Source organism: Paramisgurnus dabryanus, chromosome 10, assembly GCF_030506205.2.
Source record: "Paramisgurnus dabryanus chromosome 10, PD_genome_1.1, whole genome shotgun sequence".
Lineage (NCBI taxonomy): Eukaryota > Metazoa > Chordata > Actinopteri > Cypriniformes > Cobitidae > Paramisgurnus > Paramisgurnus dabryanus.
The window spans coordinates 14,645,587-14,662,560 of record NC_133346.1 but is presented as its reverse complement, the minus strand read 5'-3'; the positions used below and the strand labels follow the sequence as shown (position 1 = coordinate 14,662,560).

Genomic DNA, 16,974 nt, shown 5'->3' with positions numbered 1-16,974 from the left:
CTAAAATGTACACACTAGTAATGGGAGAAACAAAACTTTTCGAAGCTTGGAATCAATTGAACCAATTGCTGCGAAAATTTATTCAGTTTTTCGAAGCATTCGAAACACCACTTATGCTGCCGATACCTGCTGGTCAAAATAGTGTAAAAGTAGATCTTTCCAAACATTTTACACTTCTTTTTACAAAATAATAGCAAGATTTGTATTAAAATATGTTTAAAAAAATGTATTTAAGTTAAATAAGACATAATTAAAAGTGTATTATTTGTTTTTAGTTTTATTTAGGGCAAACAAATCATTAAAACTAACTTCCCTTTAAAATATGCACAATTTTGTCATTAAATCTGTCTTTAAACAAAAAGTAGACAAAATTGTAGCTATATAAGTCAGAAGGATGCATGTTTTATGAACTGACCCGAGTTCACCTAACCATATTTAACACTGGTCATTTGTGATCAACTCCACTAAGTGGTGAATCATCAGAATTTCGAAACGTTTTGAAACAGTTATGACGTAATGAAGCCTCGTTTGCTAAAATCAGTGACTTGGCCAGTTTGAAACATGCTCTGAACCAATTGATTCAAACAAAAGATTCGTAAAAGTTTCGAAGCCTCAGAAGCAGTGCTTTGAAAGCGACCATCACTAGTTGGCTACACACACCACCTTTAAGAGTACATTAAAGGATCTCTTGGCAAAAAAGCTATATAATATACATAACTATATTAGGTTAGACTTCATTTTAAGGCGTCACTGTTAAATTGTAATTATATATTTAAGTACTAAGTAATAATCATCAACAAAATGTACTTACTGTAGGGTTGGGGTTAGGATTAGGGTTTGGTTTAGGATTAGTTGCATGTAATTATCTCTATTCGTTGCTTCTCTATGCGTTTTGAAAAGGAGGGGTGAGCTGTTGACTAAGCTGTTGGTTGCAACTTACAATCTCATCACTAGATGCCGCTAAAAGTCTACACAGTGGACCTTTAAAGTCTGTGGTAATCTAACAGACACACATCATATTTTCACACTCGAGAAAAATGGAAGCAAAATTTAAAATCACATTTTATTGAATAGTATATTCCATACAGACAATAAATGAAAAAAAAATTGAAATAAAAACTGAAAGCAAACAGTTACTGCAACACTGAGGTTGAATTTTCCATGTCTGTTAGATTCAGAAACATAAAGGAAAAAAAATAAATACAAACAAAACGATAAAACGATAAAAACACTTTCATCGTATTTATAGCTACAGCTCTCCTGTCAAACGCCAATTTTGTTAACCACACTGTAAACGACACAAAATGTCTTTACAAAAAGCAAACTCATGAGTTATGCTGTGCTTCAAATGTTTATGGGAACTTGTTTGTATGATCACTGACATACAATCCAAAGCCAACACAGTAGGTTATTACAGTATACAAGCACAAGAAAGACAAACAAAAGGGAATTATTGGTCATGAGGGGTTTATGGGATATGTGTGTTAAAAGTGCTGTTGTTCCCCTGATATTTGGGCCTTGGCTTTTAGCCATCACCTCGCAGATCAAACTAGTTTAGTCAAACCTCCTTCATTTACGCGTCTATGTTTGTAAAAAAAATATATACAAAGTGACATGCATAAAATGTGGCTTTCCTAAACTACTTTTGATCAAAACTGATCAGATTGTAATATGCATCCGCATTTCTCTTAAAATAAATATGTTGAAAGCCTTTCTCTGAATTATTATGAAGGGGAAATGTTGTGTTTAGTGAAAGCAATTGCATTACATTAATGAATTATATATTATTATTTGTGTCATTTCGCACAATCATAAAGATTATACTTACACGGTATGTAATTCTTTAAAACAAGTATTACTCATAATACTTTAAAATTAGGTGTGTGCCATTCCAAAGCATAGCTTGGCCTTTACCTGATGAACCAAAATCGGGGCTTTTCACACTATATTTGGATGTATTTTATAATCCCTTATGATGGTCAGAAGAATAAATTAATGTATTCATGTGAAAGACAGCTTACTGGCACCAGGCCTGCTTTAGCTGTCCTCTCAAACATACATGCAGGCATAGAGAGTGTATGAAATCTTGCAACAGCAAAAATAAATTCAATATACTAATATGCAAGATACTGAAATGTCTTCCCCTTTAGGTTTAAAAGAGACATTCAGGGTTAAAATGTTGCCATGTGTATGTATAAATTATAGTTTATAATTCAAATAAAATGCCCCAAAACAAAACACAATTTTTCCCATGTTGCTTTTTGCTCTTGCATTTCTCCATCCTGTTTTTAACCACTGAGTTACTAAGCCTGTTAAGAGAGGCACAATAATGTGTAACCATCATCATCTTCAATGTCTTTGCCTCTCGGTTCTGTCCACACCTTCATTTACTTTTTTTACACAAATGCCTCTGGAACATCACTGCCGTTGATTTTCAAATAGATTTTAGCCAAGTTTTCTCTGTCTTTTCTCTTTTTGTGCAGAGTCTTCCTGAAGAACAGCAGGTAAAGTGGTAATAGGAACCCCAGCATGCTGACGCCCAGCAGACCCACGTTCACCTATACCAGAGAAAGAGACCCAAAATTGGACGTGAGATCAGAAAATGCCTAACAGGCATTTAATCCATTTAATATCACTCAAGGTCTCTCATATGTAGTATGTGTGTGTGTGTGTCTTTACCCAGAGTGGGTCTCCATTTAAAGGTCCCATCATGGCCATGAACAAAGGCTGCTGCAGCAGAGCGAACACAGCGCTAACCAAAGACTGCATTCCAGTCAGACTGCCAAACTGAGATGATGGGTACCTGCAAACACACAAATATACATTTACACGTTAAAGAGAGATCAATCTCTTTAAAATCTTTGACTTATTAACATTTATTATCATTGTTTCTTAAGGAGCTATAAATGTGCTAACATTTATAATGATCCTAAAAGTACACAGATTCCCAGCATGTTCCCAGTCTTATTATTTATATGCTTAATCTATAATCTAGTCATCACAGACTGATGATTACAGACAAATGTGATGATCACATGCAGAAAGTAATCATGTGTTTGTGATAACGCCGATAAACTCACACAGCAGCGTAAAGTCCACCGACAGCTGAGTGGATGAAGCCTCTGACGATAGTGTGAAGAACAAAGGAGAGCATCTGAAGAGAGACAATAACGAAAAAAAAGACTTAATATGTTATAATGGAATAGAAATGTATTATAATTTTACTCAAATTTATTCAGTGGCATGGCTGAAAAGCAGTTTCATAACTGGCCCACTAGAGGGAGACACTGTAAAACTAAGCATGCCCTAATAAATTTACAATTGGGGTGTTTACTTAGGTAGTCTGAAAGAGACTTTTTAAAGTTTGGTATTATGCTCGGTTCAGTCATTAAACTTAAATGCAAATCAAATTACCTGCACTGCATTGTGGGAAATAGGAGGAATTTCATGAATGAAAATTTGTTAAAGGCGGGGTGCGTGATTTTTGAAAAACACTTTGGAAAAGGGAGTCGGGCCAAGTCACAAAACAAACTTGTAGCCAATCAGCAGTAAGGGGCATGTCTACTAACCGACATCGTTGCGTATGTGTGGGGCGGGTCTAAAAAAAGGCCCAGATTCTATTGGGGTAGGGGCGTGTTTGTTTAGGTGATTTCAAATATCAACATTGGCTTTCAGAGATCATGCACCCCGCCTTTAAGAACTAAAAATGAATGCGAAGTTTACTTTTAGACTAAAAAGTTGAAGTAGCACTAGTACTTGTATTGTGGCATTGCTAGTATCTATCCTGAATGTGATGTAATCTTATACACACAGACACACACCTGGAGAGGTAAGTTAGGAATCAGACAGGTGACGCCAAAGCCGACAAGGAGGATGTTTGTAAAGATGAAAGCTCGCGTGGCATTGGTCACTTTCTGGATCTGCCTGTCTCTGCGTTTGGGCTGAGGTTCATCTCTGGAAAAATAATGAGACACTTGATTAAACATCAGAAAAACTTGATTTCCATTCTAATAATGATTATTTACATCATTTTCACAGTTTGCAACCTACTTGTTGTGATCTTTCTCATTGACTTCTCCATCATCACACTCCTTCAGCTTCCAGTCCATGATCTGACCGATGACCGGCGTCGTCATCAAACACAAGAGCTGCATTACGCCGAAAATTGATGTATAGAGACTCACTGAAAGAGAGAAAGAAAGTGAGAGACTACTCTAACACTGTTTAATGGATAACACCTGAGGTTGGTTAATAACTATTCTGTTTAATGGTTGAGTTTAATGTACCCTAGAGACTCAGAGGTGAGGGGACAGACTTTTCAGGAGAAGGTTAAATGGTAGATTAACAAGCTTTAGGAACACATGCTCTACTGGTTTCTACTGCTATTTTACTGCTTTGCGATAGCTTCTTACCAAATTCAATTTTTTCAACAGCTGCAAAAACAGTCAAAAAGCAGAGATTTAGAAGAAAATAACATCAAAACCAGCCAAAAATCTTTAAAAAAATCTTATTCTGAAACTGTAAAGCACTTTTAACCCTGTATAAAACAATAAAGGTGCTTAAAAGGGACCATAGAAGAAAGATTTTTGGAACCAGTCAGTCAAAGGTTTTTAAAAGAACTATTTCTTTCTTTTTATAATGAAAAAGTGGTTCTTCTAAACTATGGCATCGTGAAGCACCTTTATTAGTAAGTGTATTAAGGTTTCATTTCATAAATAAAAAGTGCAGCTTTGTTGGTAACGACAGCAAAATAAAACATTATCCGAGACAGCAGATGACCCCGGGCCGAATCCGCACCACAGCTGATGACTTTGGCACGGTTCCGGTGTGGATCCGGCCCGGGGTCATCTGCGGTCTGTAATATAAATTATTTGCTGTGTTATAAATAGAGGACCAAAACTAACAAAGAAAGTGCCATATGATGCATTTAAATTGACATACTGTATCCAACTACTTCTATACATCTACACACACCTGTGTGGAAATCTCCGCCACTGAGAGACTCCAAGATGTTGTTCATGGCTCCCATGTAGAAGATGAGACGTAGCTGAGTCACACACATCGTCACAAGACTCAAAATGAAGAGTGGACTGGTTATGCTCTTCATAAATGACTGAGCTGCGAAAAAAAAAAAAAACAAAGACAAAAAATTAACCCTTCTATGTCCCAACCCTGGTTCAACAAGAAATACATGAACGCAAAACAGCTGTGGTCATCGAGAGGACCTTATGCTAAAGCAACAGTTTAAAGACTACTGTGCCACACATATTAATTTTCTTTGATGTTAGTAGTCAGCTAGCTAAGTAATAACAGGGCACACTGTTTATTTTGTACCTTATATGTATACAACACATTGAAATGGTGAACCTTTTGGGGTACAATATTACCCTTTGGACATATTGTGTACCGTAAGGAACAATTTTAGGGGTACAAAACGTTTAACTGTACCTTTAAATATGCACAATAGGTCCTTAAGGTACAGTAATGTTCCCAAAAAGGTACAACATTGTATTATGTTTAACATGGCAGCAGCAGGCGTAGTGATATTATTTAGTGCCCAAAAATAGTCCCTTGCTATTCAAATTAACCAAGGGGACTATTTTCAGCTGCTGTGTAATATCACTACGCCTGCTGCCGCCATGTTACATCAGCAAAGTCCTTGATTATTACGCAGTTTGAGAGTATAGTTCCTAGCCATATCTGCCTAGAAAATTGCAACGTTAAATTTTCCGTCTGTCTTTGTACACGATGTCACTACAGAAGAGTCAAGTTTTAAATAGAAAAAATATTGAAACTCTTTTGCGCGATGCTAATGGTCTAATCAGATTCAATGGATTGTGCTAAGCTATGCTAAAAGTGCTAGCGCCAGACCCGGAGTTCAGCTGAATGGATTCCAAAACGGTAAAAATCAAATGTTAAACTCTTGGGGGAGCTGGAAATTTAGCATTTTTTCAAAAAAGTGGAATATCCCTTTAACTCCCTATTCCATATGGACTTCCATCCTAAAAACTATTTATTGTATCAGCAATAGTCACTTACATTCCTCTTGGGTATCACACTTCAGTTCAAGGTCCATGGTGGACAGGCAGAGTTTGTTTGCTTCCTTGGCCTGCAGCTCTTTCTGTTTCTGAGTGTTGTCCACGCTCAGACGCTTGCCGACTGTCGTCACCTGGTGGTAAAACTGCTTTCCGGTGATCTTGTGGTCAAAGCCCAACCAACTGAACTTGATCTTGATACTGGGGAAAAAGTCAGAATTACATTAAAAAGTATGCATAGCAGATGCTTTAATTCAAAGTGACATCACATTGAATGCATATTTTTTATCATTTACTCCCTGATAATTAAAGGTGGGGTACATGATCTCTGAAAGCCAATGTTGATATCTGAAATAACCTAAACAAACACACCCCTACCCTAATAGAAACTGGACCTTCTTTTGATAGACCCGCCCCAAACATACGCAACCCAGGCAACGATGTTGGTTAGTAGACACGCCCCTTACTGCTGATTGGCTACAAGTGTGTTTTGGTACTCTCCCCGTGTATTTCAAAAATCATGCACCCCGCCTTTAAACCCCTGACCTTGGTGGTACTGGTAGTATATGAACACTGTCCTAATGTTAGATATTGCAGAATTATGACGTGTAGGACAGTGGTTCTCAAACTGGGGGCCGTGGCCCCCTGGGGGTCCGCGAGATGGTGCCAGGGGGCCCCAGTTTTATGACATTTTATAAAATACATTAATTTTACATAATTTCTGTGTAATGAAACCTCAGAAAAATAAGACTACTAACTAACAGCACTACATTGTATAATTTAATGTATTTTGTTTAATTCAAATTAAAGTTTTAGAATGTTTCATGTCATATATTTTCTTCTGGGGGCCACGAAGCGATGCACTGTACACAAGGGGGGCCGCACGCCAAAAAAGTTTGAGAACCACTGGTGTAGGAGATGTGCTTGTGTGTACACTTACGTGTAGTCCATGTCCTCGGGTCCAGGGAAAGGCTCAAGAGGCCAGTTGAAGAAGCAGTTTAGAAAGACAAGACCTGCACAGGCGGCCCAGACCACCAGAATCATGATGAAGGTAATACCAAGGTCGTAGATCACCTAGAGAGAAAAAATAACACACAGTACTGACTGTTATTCATCATTGTCTTGGGAAAACAACGTTGCATTATTAATTGGTATTTGTCAGTTTAATCTATCGAACCTTGACCCCAGGAAACGTCACAGCTGATGAAGCATATGAGCCAATCATGAGAGCGATGAATGTGGAACGCAGGTCACCAAACATGTTGGGCAACTGAAAGAAAATATGAAGAAAACAGCTCAATTTTGATGTAAAACTGCTTTGAAAACAATATGTCATCATTTACAACCACAGCAGAATTTACAGAAAAATACAGAAATCCAATTACAGTTCACAATTATACAATTTATATTGTAATATTTTAGATTTTAATATATTTATGATGTATTATATTTCAGATTGTAAACATACTTTTGTAAGTAAGATTAGATATGTTTAGGATGATGACAAAAATACTGGAAAGATTCAGAAAAAAGGTTTGTGCACTGTGGCGGTTCAAATCATTTTGTAGAGGACACAGCACTAGCAAGACCAAAGACAAATGATCTATAGTCATTCTGTAAATACAGCAGTATCGAGGAGAGACGGCCAACAATTATGTGCTGATGAAATCCCAGTAAATCAGCAGTGAAAGGCTGTTCAGTTCAGAGCCATTGACTGAAAGAAAGAGCGTGTGGGGGATGAGAGAGAAGAAAGGGGAAAGATGTGACAGAGGACTACACAAGTAAAAGACTACATTGGTAAAAGACTACAAGTATTTGGGTACTTATTGGACAAATGTGAAAATGTGGAGAAAAAAAAATATTTCACTGTGGAATTTCCTAATAAATCATGCTTTTTTTTCTTTCTTTCTTTCTTCCTTGTTTTCTTTCACAATATGTCATAAAAAGAGGATGTAACTGGGACAGTAGAAACTGAGGTTTGACCTGTCCAGTCTAAACCAGCTACAACCGATTCGCTTTTATGATTTTGATTTAAGCTCAGACCGGATGAGTGTCAGCAAGTGTCTATTACGTAAGAATGTTCCTAACAAAAGAGCTGTGACACGGTAGGATTTTTTGTTAAAACTGGCGTGAAAAAAGTCTCCTTGTCAAAAAAAAAGTGGTCAACATCTACTGCATACTGGAACACTTCCACTAAATAAACAAAGCTTTGGAATCACCAAACATAATGCATTTGGCTTTGGTGAATAAATGACACAAGGTGCAATATGATATGAAGTCAAACAACACTGTCAGAAAAAAAATGTTTTAAAATATGTACCCCAAGCAGTACCCTTTCAGAAAGTATACTTTGCTTATATAAGTACCTGGTACACTGTAAAACGTGAAAAGTTGGATCAACTTAAAAAAAAATACTTCAGTTGGTAACACCTTAAAAAAAATTACGTTTATTCAACAATTTAAAAAATCACTTTAGTTTAACTTTAGGTGAAAATTTAAAGTTGAACAAATTTACATTTCTTTAGGTGTTACTTTTTACAGTGTATATACAGTATTCATATCTATTAGGTATCATATTGGTACTATATCATGTATACATATCTGGACCTAATGGTACATCTAGGGGTGGTTTCCCAGACAGGGATTAGCTTAAACCAGGACTAGGCCTTAGTTTAATTAGAAAATATAACTGGTTTTAACAACCGTCACTTACTAAATACATTACTTGTGTGCATTTTGAGGCAAAACAAAGGGCACTGATGTATTTTAAGATATTTCAGTGCAAGTTGTTTTCAGTTTGGACTTTGGACAGCTCTTACATTTATTTTAGTCTAGGACTAGTCTAATCCCTGTCTGGGAAACCGCCCCATTAGGTACATATTACGTATTTTTTAAATGCACTGCAAAAAATGACTTTCTTACTTCGTATTTTGTCTTGTTTTTAGTAGAAATATCTAAAAATTCTTAAATCAAGATGAATTTTCTTGAGCAAAATTACCTAAGAAAATAAGTCTAGTATTTAGACAAAAAATATAAAAATGTAAGTGAATTTGTGCTTAAAACAAGCAAAAAAATCTGCAAATGCGGTGAGAATTTTTTTTCTTGAATTTAGCGTTTAAGAAAAACGTAAAATTATTATTATTTTTTTTTTCTTACCCCATTGGCATATTTTTGCTTGTTTTAAGCAAAAATTCACTTAAATTTGATATTTTTTGTTTAAAAACTTCAATTATTTTCTTAGGTCATTTTGCTCATCAAGAAAATTCATCTTGATTTAAGAATGTTTATTTGTACTAAAAAACAAGACAAAAATACTGAGAAGGAAAGTCATTTTTTGCCGTGTGGGACTGCACCAGTACACTGTTGCCAGTAACTTACTGTAGATTTAAATTAAGTGTTTATCTTTACAGAATAAAACTAAAATAACAGCCTCATGCAAAGAACCCTAATCTAAAGGGAGAAAAAAACTATATACTTTTTATTCTGTAAAGGCAAAGACTTTTCATTTAACTTTGAACAAACATTTGCCATTAAATAACATAAATTTATATCTACAGTTAGCTACTGGCTTCATTTTTTACAGTTTAGATGGGGTACATATTTGACATTTTTTTCTAAAAGTGTAAAATAATTAGATTATTATTATTTAAGTGAAATAAAAATATCATACATTAGACAAAATGTCTTACAGACCGCTAAACAAGCCATTTGTCATAAGGACAAAAATATAAATCATACATTTGACAAAAAATAAAAAAAATTCTAAGAAATATGAATACTTGGAAAACTCATTCGTGATTAGCGGGTGTGGCAAAAGGTTGCTCTTAGACCTTGGGTGCGAGCGTTGAGAGTTCAGTAAGGTCATATATTTCCTCAGATCACGCTGAGCACATGATAACCGGAGGCTGTTCTTACTGGTTCACTACACTGGATTGTACACCATCAGGAGTTAATGCACGGTGCCTGTACAGCGACAGTAGCAAGTCAACAAAATCCTGCGACAGATGGGTCTAATGATTAACCCGCTGTATTGCACTTGAGAGGCGATGGGCGAGAGAGAAGTGAGAAGACAGACTGAGAAGAAAATGAGAAACAACGATCACAGGGAAACAGGAAAGACCAAATACAAGTGGAAAGGGTGCATTCAAAAGTACAAAAACAAACTTACTGTAAGTGAAGTGAAGGTCATACACATTCCTCCGAAGCCATTGAAGGTCAAAGCAATGAAGATGAGGACGGATAGATCTAGAAAAGAGTCAAAAGAGAGACAAATGTGTCTCATTTTAAGCAAAAAACTAACTCATATGGGCAAAGACATGCCTGTGAAAACCCTGTGATTTACTGTTTTCTACATAAACTCCTCCTACATGTAAAAAACATTCTGTGAAAAATAACCTTGATATTTAATATTGACTGAGTATGGTAATGTCAAAGATTGAAATAATGTGAAATTAGAATATATGATGGTCTTACCATTTGGATTGCTGGCACCATAAGCGATCATGAGGCAAGAGAGAGCAAAGCAGGCACTGAAAAAGAAAACACATTCCTCAGAGGTCAACACTACATGCACATTTACCACTGCTTTAAATACAAGTCAACAAGGTCTTGTACCTGCCAAGCAGACGGAGTTTACGCGGGCCGTATTTGTCCATCACAATTCCGAGTGGAAGCGTGATGGCGCTAAGAAGGAAGGATCCCACGGTGAATGCCAGATTGAGCATCTCGTCCTGTTCCTTACAGATCAGCCAGCCGTTCATCCTCATGTGGTCCTCAGGATGGTTCAGAGGGACCATCTCCACCCCGTCATTACTGTGGAAATCGCCATATTCATAGTCGGGATCATCAGATTTCGATGAATGCACAGCTGACGAGGAAAGGTTTGTCGTCGAACTGTTGCCTTTGGTAAAGAAAGACAAATAGAAAGAGATCAGCATGTAGTTTTGAATTCTCTATTTAAGCTCCATACCGAAAGAATAATAACTACAGAAGAGTCAAGTTTTAAATAGGAAAAATATCAAAACTCTTTGGGTTTTTTTGAGCGTGGTGCAAATGGTCTAATCAAATTCAATGAATTATGCAAAGTTATGCTAAAAGTGCGGAGAACAGCTGAATGGGTTCCAAAATGGTAAAACTCAAATGTTTAACTCTAGGGGAGCTGAAAAATAAGCCTATTTTCAAAGAAGTGGAATGTCCCTTTACGGCTCCTGCAATCTGATGGCTCGCCTTAGAAAAAGAAACAGAAATCTCACAAATATTTCCATTAAAAGTAGAAGATCTAAGCTAATGACAATCTTTTCTGTTTTGCAACGATGGCAGTTTAACTTACAGTAGATCTTACAGTAGGATGTATCTGTAAAACTCACAAATATCTCATGCATGAAAGTTGTACTACTCGGTTACCATGTCTGCGAAATCAAGGCAAGGATATAGAAAGTGAGAAAACTCAAATGTTGGTGTAAAAACTGAAGGAGTGGAAAGAGAGATAAGGCATTTTCCAATCCCTTTGAAGATCAGAACTCTTGATGTGTAAACTCTAGAGGGAGTTGTGCAATTGTGTCTCATACTGTGGCCAATTAAAATATACTTGAGACTACATATACTACAGAGAAATGAAAAAAACATCATTTTACTTTTTCTGGAGCAACTGTTTATGGGGTGTCCCCTTCGTGAAGGGCTTTTAAAGAGTGCATACTGTAAATGCCATTTGGAAAAGGCCCATAGTGATGCTGGACGTATAGGTCACATGGTGACCAAGCATTACATACTTGACACATACATATCTCTGGTTGCTCTCGAATCACACATACGCTACATCTCTACACTTCCATACCTCCTGATAATTCCATGAAGCTCACAACTGGGATTTCTTGAAACACACTCTACCAGCATGGGTGAAACAGTCATAGGATGAAAGATAAAGGTTACAGCAGGTAAGAGCACTTTGCTACATCACTGTTTGTATATAGAAATAAATTGAGCTTTTTAAAAAAAATACAGAATGTTTATTCTTTAAAACAAACTAAAAATCTCATCAATTTGCTTTTAGCCCTTCTGTACAGGGTGGTACAGTAGGACTTTAGCACTAGTGTTGCATGGCTATGCTGTTACATCAACACCCAGCACAAACCAGCTGGATTTGCATGGAATTAACTCTGGATTAAACTGGTTTCCTCAGATTGCAGCTATTGTACAAAGTGTCTGAAACAGACCTTCACCCAGCAGTAAAATACTTGAGTGAGGAATCACCAATATGTGGCCTCATTGAAGACAAGAGATAAGCGCTGGGAATGATACAATAAGCATGCATTTGCTGTTCCTTTATCTTGTTAATCTGTGGGAACGCAATTTATAATCGTCCTTTTGGACTATTGTACAAACATGTTTTATATTATCTCACTATGCACACACATATAAAGCCAGGTGACAGCGAATTGCATTAATAACAGCTGGCATTTATGAACTAGTTAATCTTATTTGATCTGTATGGTTTTTAATATAAACCCTTCTTGAAAAAATGCAAAAAGCACCACTATGCTTGATAAGTGTTGTATATTGTTTATTGGTGGGGTTTTTTGGGGAGGTTGTTTATGACCACATTCACTAGATAAAGCTAATCTCATTCTGATTAAACACGTGTATTCTTTCCTGAGCCACAAAGTGTGGAATGTCCTGACGTGTTTTAGACCCGGTTGTGAACTTTCTCTCACACCGCACATAAGGGGCTGTCAATCTCAGTGATTTGCTGGCTTTCCGAAGCTAAGCGAGAATGTTCCCATTTGGCCACCGTAAATGCATCTCAAATAAAAAGGGGGTGTCCGAGATCCCCCAGTGGGGTTGTCTACTTAGATGTGCTAATGAATGTCAGGTCTACATAATAACATTGATTAAAACAGTCGCTATTGCAGAACACGCCCTGACAGATACCAATGTCCTGCTTTCGGCGAAAAACATGTTGGGATGTGTGCATGTGTGTGCTTTTGATATAAATATTGTGCTACACTGCAAAAACTTATTTTCAAGAAAAAACATTCTTAGTATTTTTGTCTTGTTTTCGGTAAAAATATCAAAAAATTCTTAAATTAAGATTTTCTTGATGAGCAAAACAACCCAAGAAAATAAGTCTAGTTTTTAGACAAAAAATATCAAGTGATTTTGTGCATAAAACAAGCAAAAAAATCTGCCAATAGGGTAAGCAAAAAAATCTGGAAAATTTTTCTTAAACACTTAAATCAAGAAAAAATCAAGAAAAATCTACCCCATTGACAGATTTTTTGCTTGTTTTTTTACTATCCACAAAATCACTTAAATTGTATATTTTTGGTCTAAAAACTAGACTTATTTTCTTGGGTTGTTTTGCTCTTCAAGAAAAAGCATCTTAATTTAAGAATTTTTTGATATTTTTACTGAAAACAAGTAAAAAAAACTAAGAATTTTTTTCTTGAAAATCATTTTTGCAGTAATTTTTGAAGAACATAAAACACTGCAAAAAATGACTTTGTCTTGTTTTCAGTACAAATATCTAAAAATTCTTAAACCCAGATGTGTTTTCTTGATGAGCAAAATTACCTAAGAAAATAAGTCTATGTTTTTTTTTACAAACAAATATTACAATTTAATTGAATTTGTGCTTAAAACAAGGACAAAAATCTACCAGCGGTGCAGGAATTTTTTTCTTGAATTTTTCATGAATTAAGTGTTTCAGAAAAAGATTTCTTTACTTATTTTTGTATTTATTTTTTTGTAAAAACTAGACTTTTTTCTAAGGTAATTTTGCTCATCAAGAAAATGCATATTAATTTAAGAATTTTTCTGATATTTTTCTGACACAAATACTACGTAAGAAATTATTTTTTTTCTGTGAAGAACATAGATGAACTGACTTAACCTGGTGGCCAATCATTTGAGAAGTTTATTAGTTAACTTTACCACAATAAAATGTCTACCCTGTAACACATTGTTAGCTATATAATTAATATTGCTTTTATATAATTGCTCAACTATGTTTAACTGATAGGAGTTGCATTTCTGAAGGCCACATAAACATAAAGACCTTCGTACGGACAGGATAGTGAAACTTAAGTGAAACCCAGTGAAACTTAAAACACATTCCTAGAAAAAAATTCATTTTTAACAACTGTTAATGCATTAAAACAAAGAATGGTTGATCACATTTACAGCCATTATGTTGTTGGAGAGCTCTGAAAAAATTTAAAAAGCTGTAAATGAAAAACACTCACAATACACTAGTTATATTTGTTATACACTATTGTTGTATGTACCTCTAAAAGGTACCAGCATGTACCTTAAAGGTACCAATATGTACCTTTTAGATACAAAAATGTACTTTATCAAAAGCTACCGCCCAAGTGACAACCTTTAAACCTTCATGTACCTTTTTTCTTTGTACAGTGTACAATGTGTTCCTACTGTAACATGATTCAAGTTGATTTACATGATTCAAGATTTGTAGTAAGTTTTTCATTAAACATTGCTGATAAAGCTCTATGTTCATGACGGGAGATCAGGCCCAATGCACAGTATAAATGCTGACTGTCCTGGACCTTTGATTCTTATCTGTGGACTTTAAGATGACACATCCTAACTGTTGCATACTTCAGCTTTTCTGCGGTCGTCTCGTGCACCAACAGTTTTTGCTGAGACAGATGTATTACGTCATGTGACAGACCAAAAAACCCAGCAATCAGCTGTGCATGTCGAAACCAGGAACTACGACAGCTAAAAAATGACCTTTCATGCACTTTCCTATGCAAAAATGTTTTTGTAGACAGACTTCATGTCTGAAGTGGTAGTCCTAGATCTTTCCAAATGATACAACTCCTACAGTTTCTCTCACAAACAACTTCTTTTCTCATCTGACCCTCCTCTACCCCTCCTTCTTGTTGTCTGCATGGGAACGTCAAACCGGCTTTTGTGATTAAATAGGCCTGAATGTTCTTTTAAATCAAGACGTATTGCCCAAGAGAAAGCGAGATAGTGATTAAAGGGCATCACCAGCCACATTAAGACAAATGTGCCCTTTATTGTGACACACTGCTAACGGACTGTTAATCAATTCTGAAATCAGTATGTGTGTGGCTTATCTGATAAAAGCATTATCATAAACATGTTAATTTATATTAAACCATCACTATAGAGTTCTCAGTTTAAGGCTCAATTTGATTAGGTTAAAGACCCTGGGAATGCCCATTTACATTCCAGTGTTTAACAAAACCATGGCACTGTGATTAACAACTGATTTATTGGAAGTTCCTGTGGTCCTGAGGGAAGATTCCTCCTCCTTAGAGAAGGTGAACACAAAAGTGTTTCGCTCTATATCAGTTACACCATATAAACAGTACTGTCTGTGATAGATTACAAAACACTCGAGTTTAAAAGCAGCATCATTTCCATTTCTTTAATTAATCTATGATAAACAGGTTTTGTAAAGTTTCAGCTATTTGGAGATTTTAGTGCTATATTTTTGTCCTTCAGAAAAGAATACTGGTTTCTGGGTTCTTTAAAGCAACCGTACATAAATGGTTTTCTAAATTTAAATTTGTGTAATTTAAAAAGTAATCTGTTGACATATAAAAGCATTTTTTGTTGTAATTCTCACCTGGATCTGTGCAGAGGTACGAATAGAAGCCCTCAGACTTCAGCATGATCAGTAAGGAGCCCCAGCCCAGAAGAACAGCAGAAAAGAGCAGATTTTCAATAATGGCCGTCACCGCCATCCACCATCGACGGGCAAACGCTGTGGCCAAAGTCGGTGCCATGACTGCAAGGCTCAGGAAAGTAGAAAGACGAGAGGGTGATGTGGATGGGAAACCTTAAATCTGTTGATGAAAGAGATGGGGTTTATTCATTATATTAAAATAAAGTTCAAACGTATGTTGTTTATAAATAAATTTACATAGAAATGTACCTTGTAGCTCAACTAGTAGCATTACAAGGGCAAATGTAAATGTGTGAGTTAACCACTAATAATAGCTTCAAAAAAAAGGGGCTTTATAGATTAACACCTTTGTTATGTATATCACTTTGACTCTTTTTTCAAAGTCATTCTGGCTCTTTTGTAATTCGGTTCAAGGGAGAACATTTCACTTTAAGCTTTGAAAGGAAGAGAAAGCTATATAACTAGATAAAATATTTGCTTGTGGATCACAATATGCTATTATAAGACAATTATATATATAAAAACTTTACTAACACTTTCTTCATTAAAGTTTATTATAGTATTAGTTATATGAATTAACTTTTTAGTAATTATTAGTAATAATAGAAATTAAAATAATGATAAACACATTACATATTTATAACGTGAACATATGTGTATTTTACATGTGTATATATAATTCATTCTTACCTTTGAGTGACAGATAAGCTCTGCCTTATGGTTTTCAAGTGCCAAGTTGTCTCTCCCCTGATGTCTTGCCAACTTCTCTCTCTCCCCCCTATCTTTCTCTCTCTCTCACCCTTGCAGTTACTGGCACTTACTGAGAAATATTTCAGGGGCGAGTGTCTCATTTATAGCGATTTCATATGCGAATGTATCAACGCGTTTCTATTGGATAATTTGAGAAGCTGAGTATGCCGGTCAGCAAATCAGCGAACAGGAGGCTACATTACGCGCTGAAAAATCACGGGCTCTCAACAGGTGGGTGATTCGCTTCTCACAAACTTGGTATTTTTCACTGAATATGTCTCAATGCCCAGATATTTATCTCTTTTTAAAGAGCGTTTGAATGAGATTTGGTGGAGAACAGGAAATGTGTAACATCTGTCGTCTCTTTAAATACGCCCAGGTCCTTTTTTTGACTGGATTTATTGATTATAGGTATTTCTCAACACCATAGATTGGATCTTTCAAAGAAACACACGCTATACCTAGTTTGATTTACATTACATTTAGATTTTGCTTTTAACCAAGCATTAC

The 16,974-nt window shown here is 35.9% G+C and overlaps 1 protein-coding gene across 2 annotated transcripts; it reads right to left on the bottom strand.

The window, feature by feature from the left end:
* Positions 1-1,049: 1,049 nt before the first annotated feature.
* slc43a2b (solute carrier family 43 member 2b) lies at positions 1,050-16,558 on the bottom strand. Of its 2 annotated transcripts, XM_065290679.1 has the most exons (15): positions 16,405-16,558; positions 15,655-15,874; positions 10,650-10,935; positions 10,509-10,564; positions 10,204-10,280; positions 7,213-7,305; positions 6,976-7,109; positions 6,040-6,236; positions 4,975-5,118; positions 4,413-4,433; positions 4,051-4,183; positions 3,822-3,954; positions 3,081-3,154; positions 2,680-2,803; positions 1,050-2,558 (listed from the first exon to the last, which is right to left on the bottom strand). In XM_065290679.1, exons 2-15 carry the CDS (start codon positions 15,812-15,814, stop codon positions 2,397-2,399), a joined length of 1,794 nt encoding a protein of 597 aa, XP_065146751.1. In that variant the 5' UTR covers positions 15,815-15,874; positions 16,405-16,558; the 3' UTR covers positions 1,050-2,396. The 2 variants fall into 2 exon arrangements, with proteins under 2 accessions (XP_065146751.1, XP_065146752.1); XM_065290680.1 differs by lacking the exon at positions 4,413-4,433.
* Between the last annotated feature and the right edge of the window lie 416 nt (positions 16,559-16,974).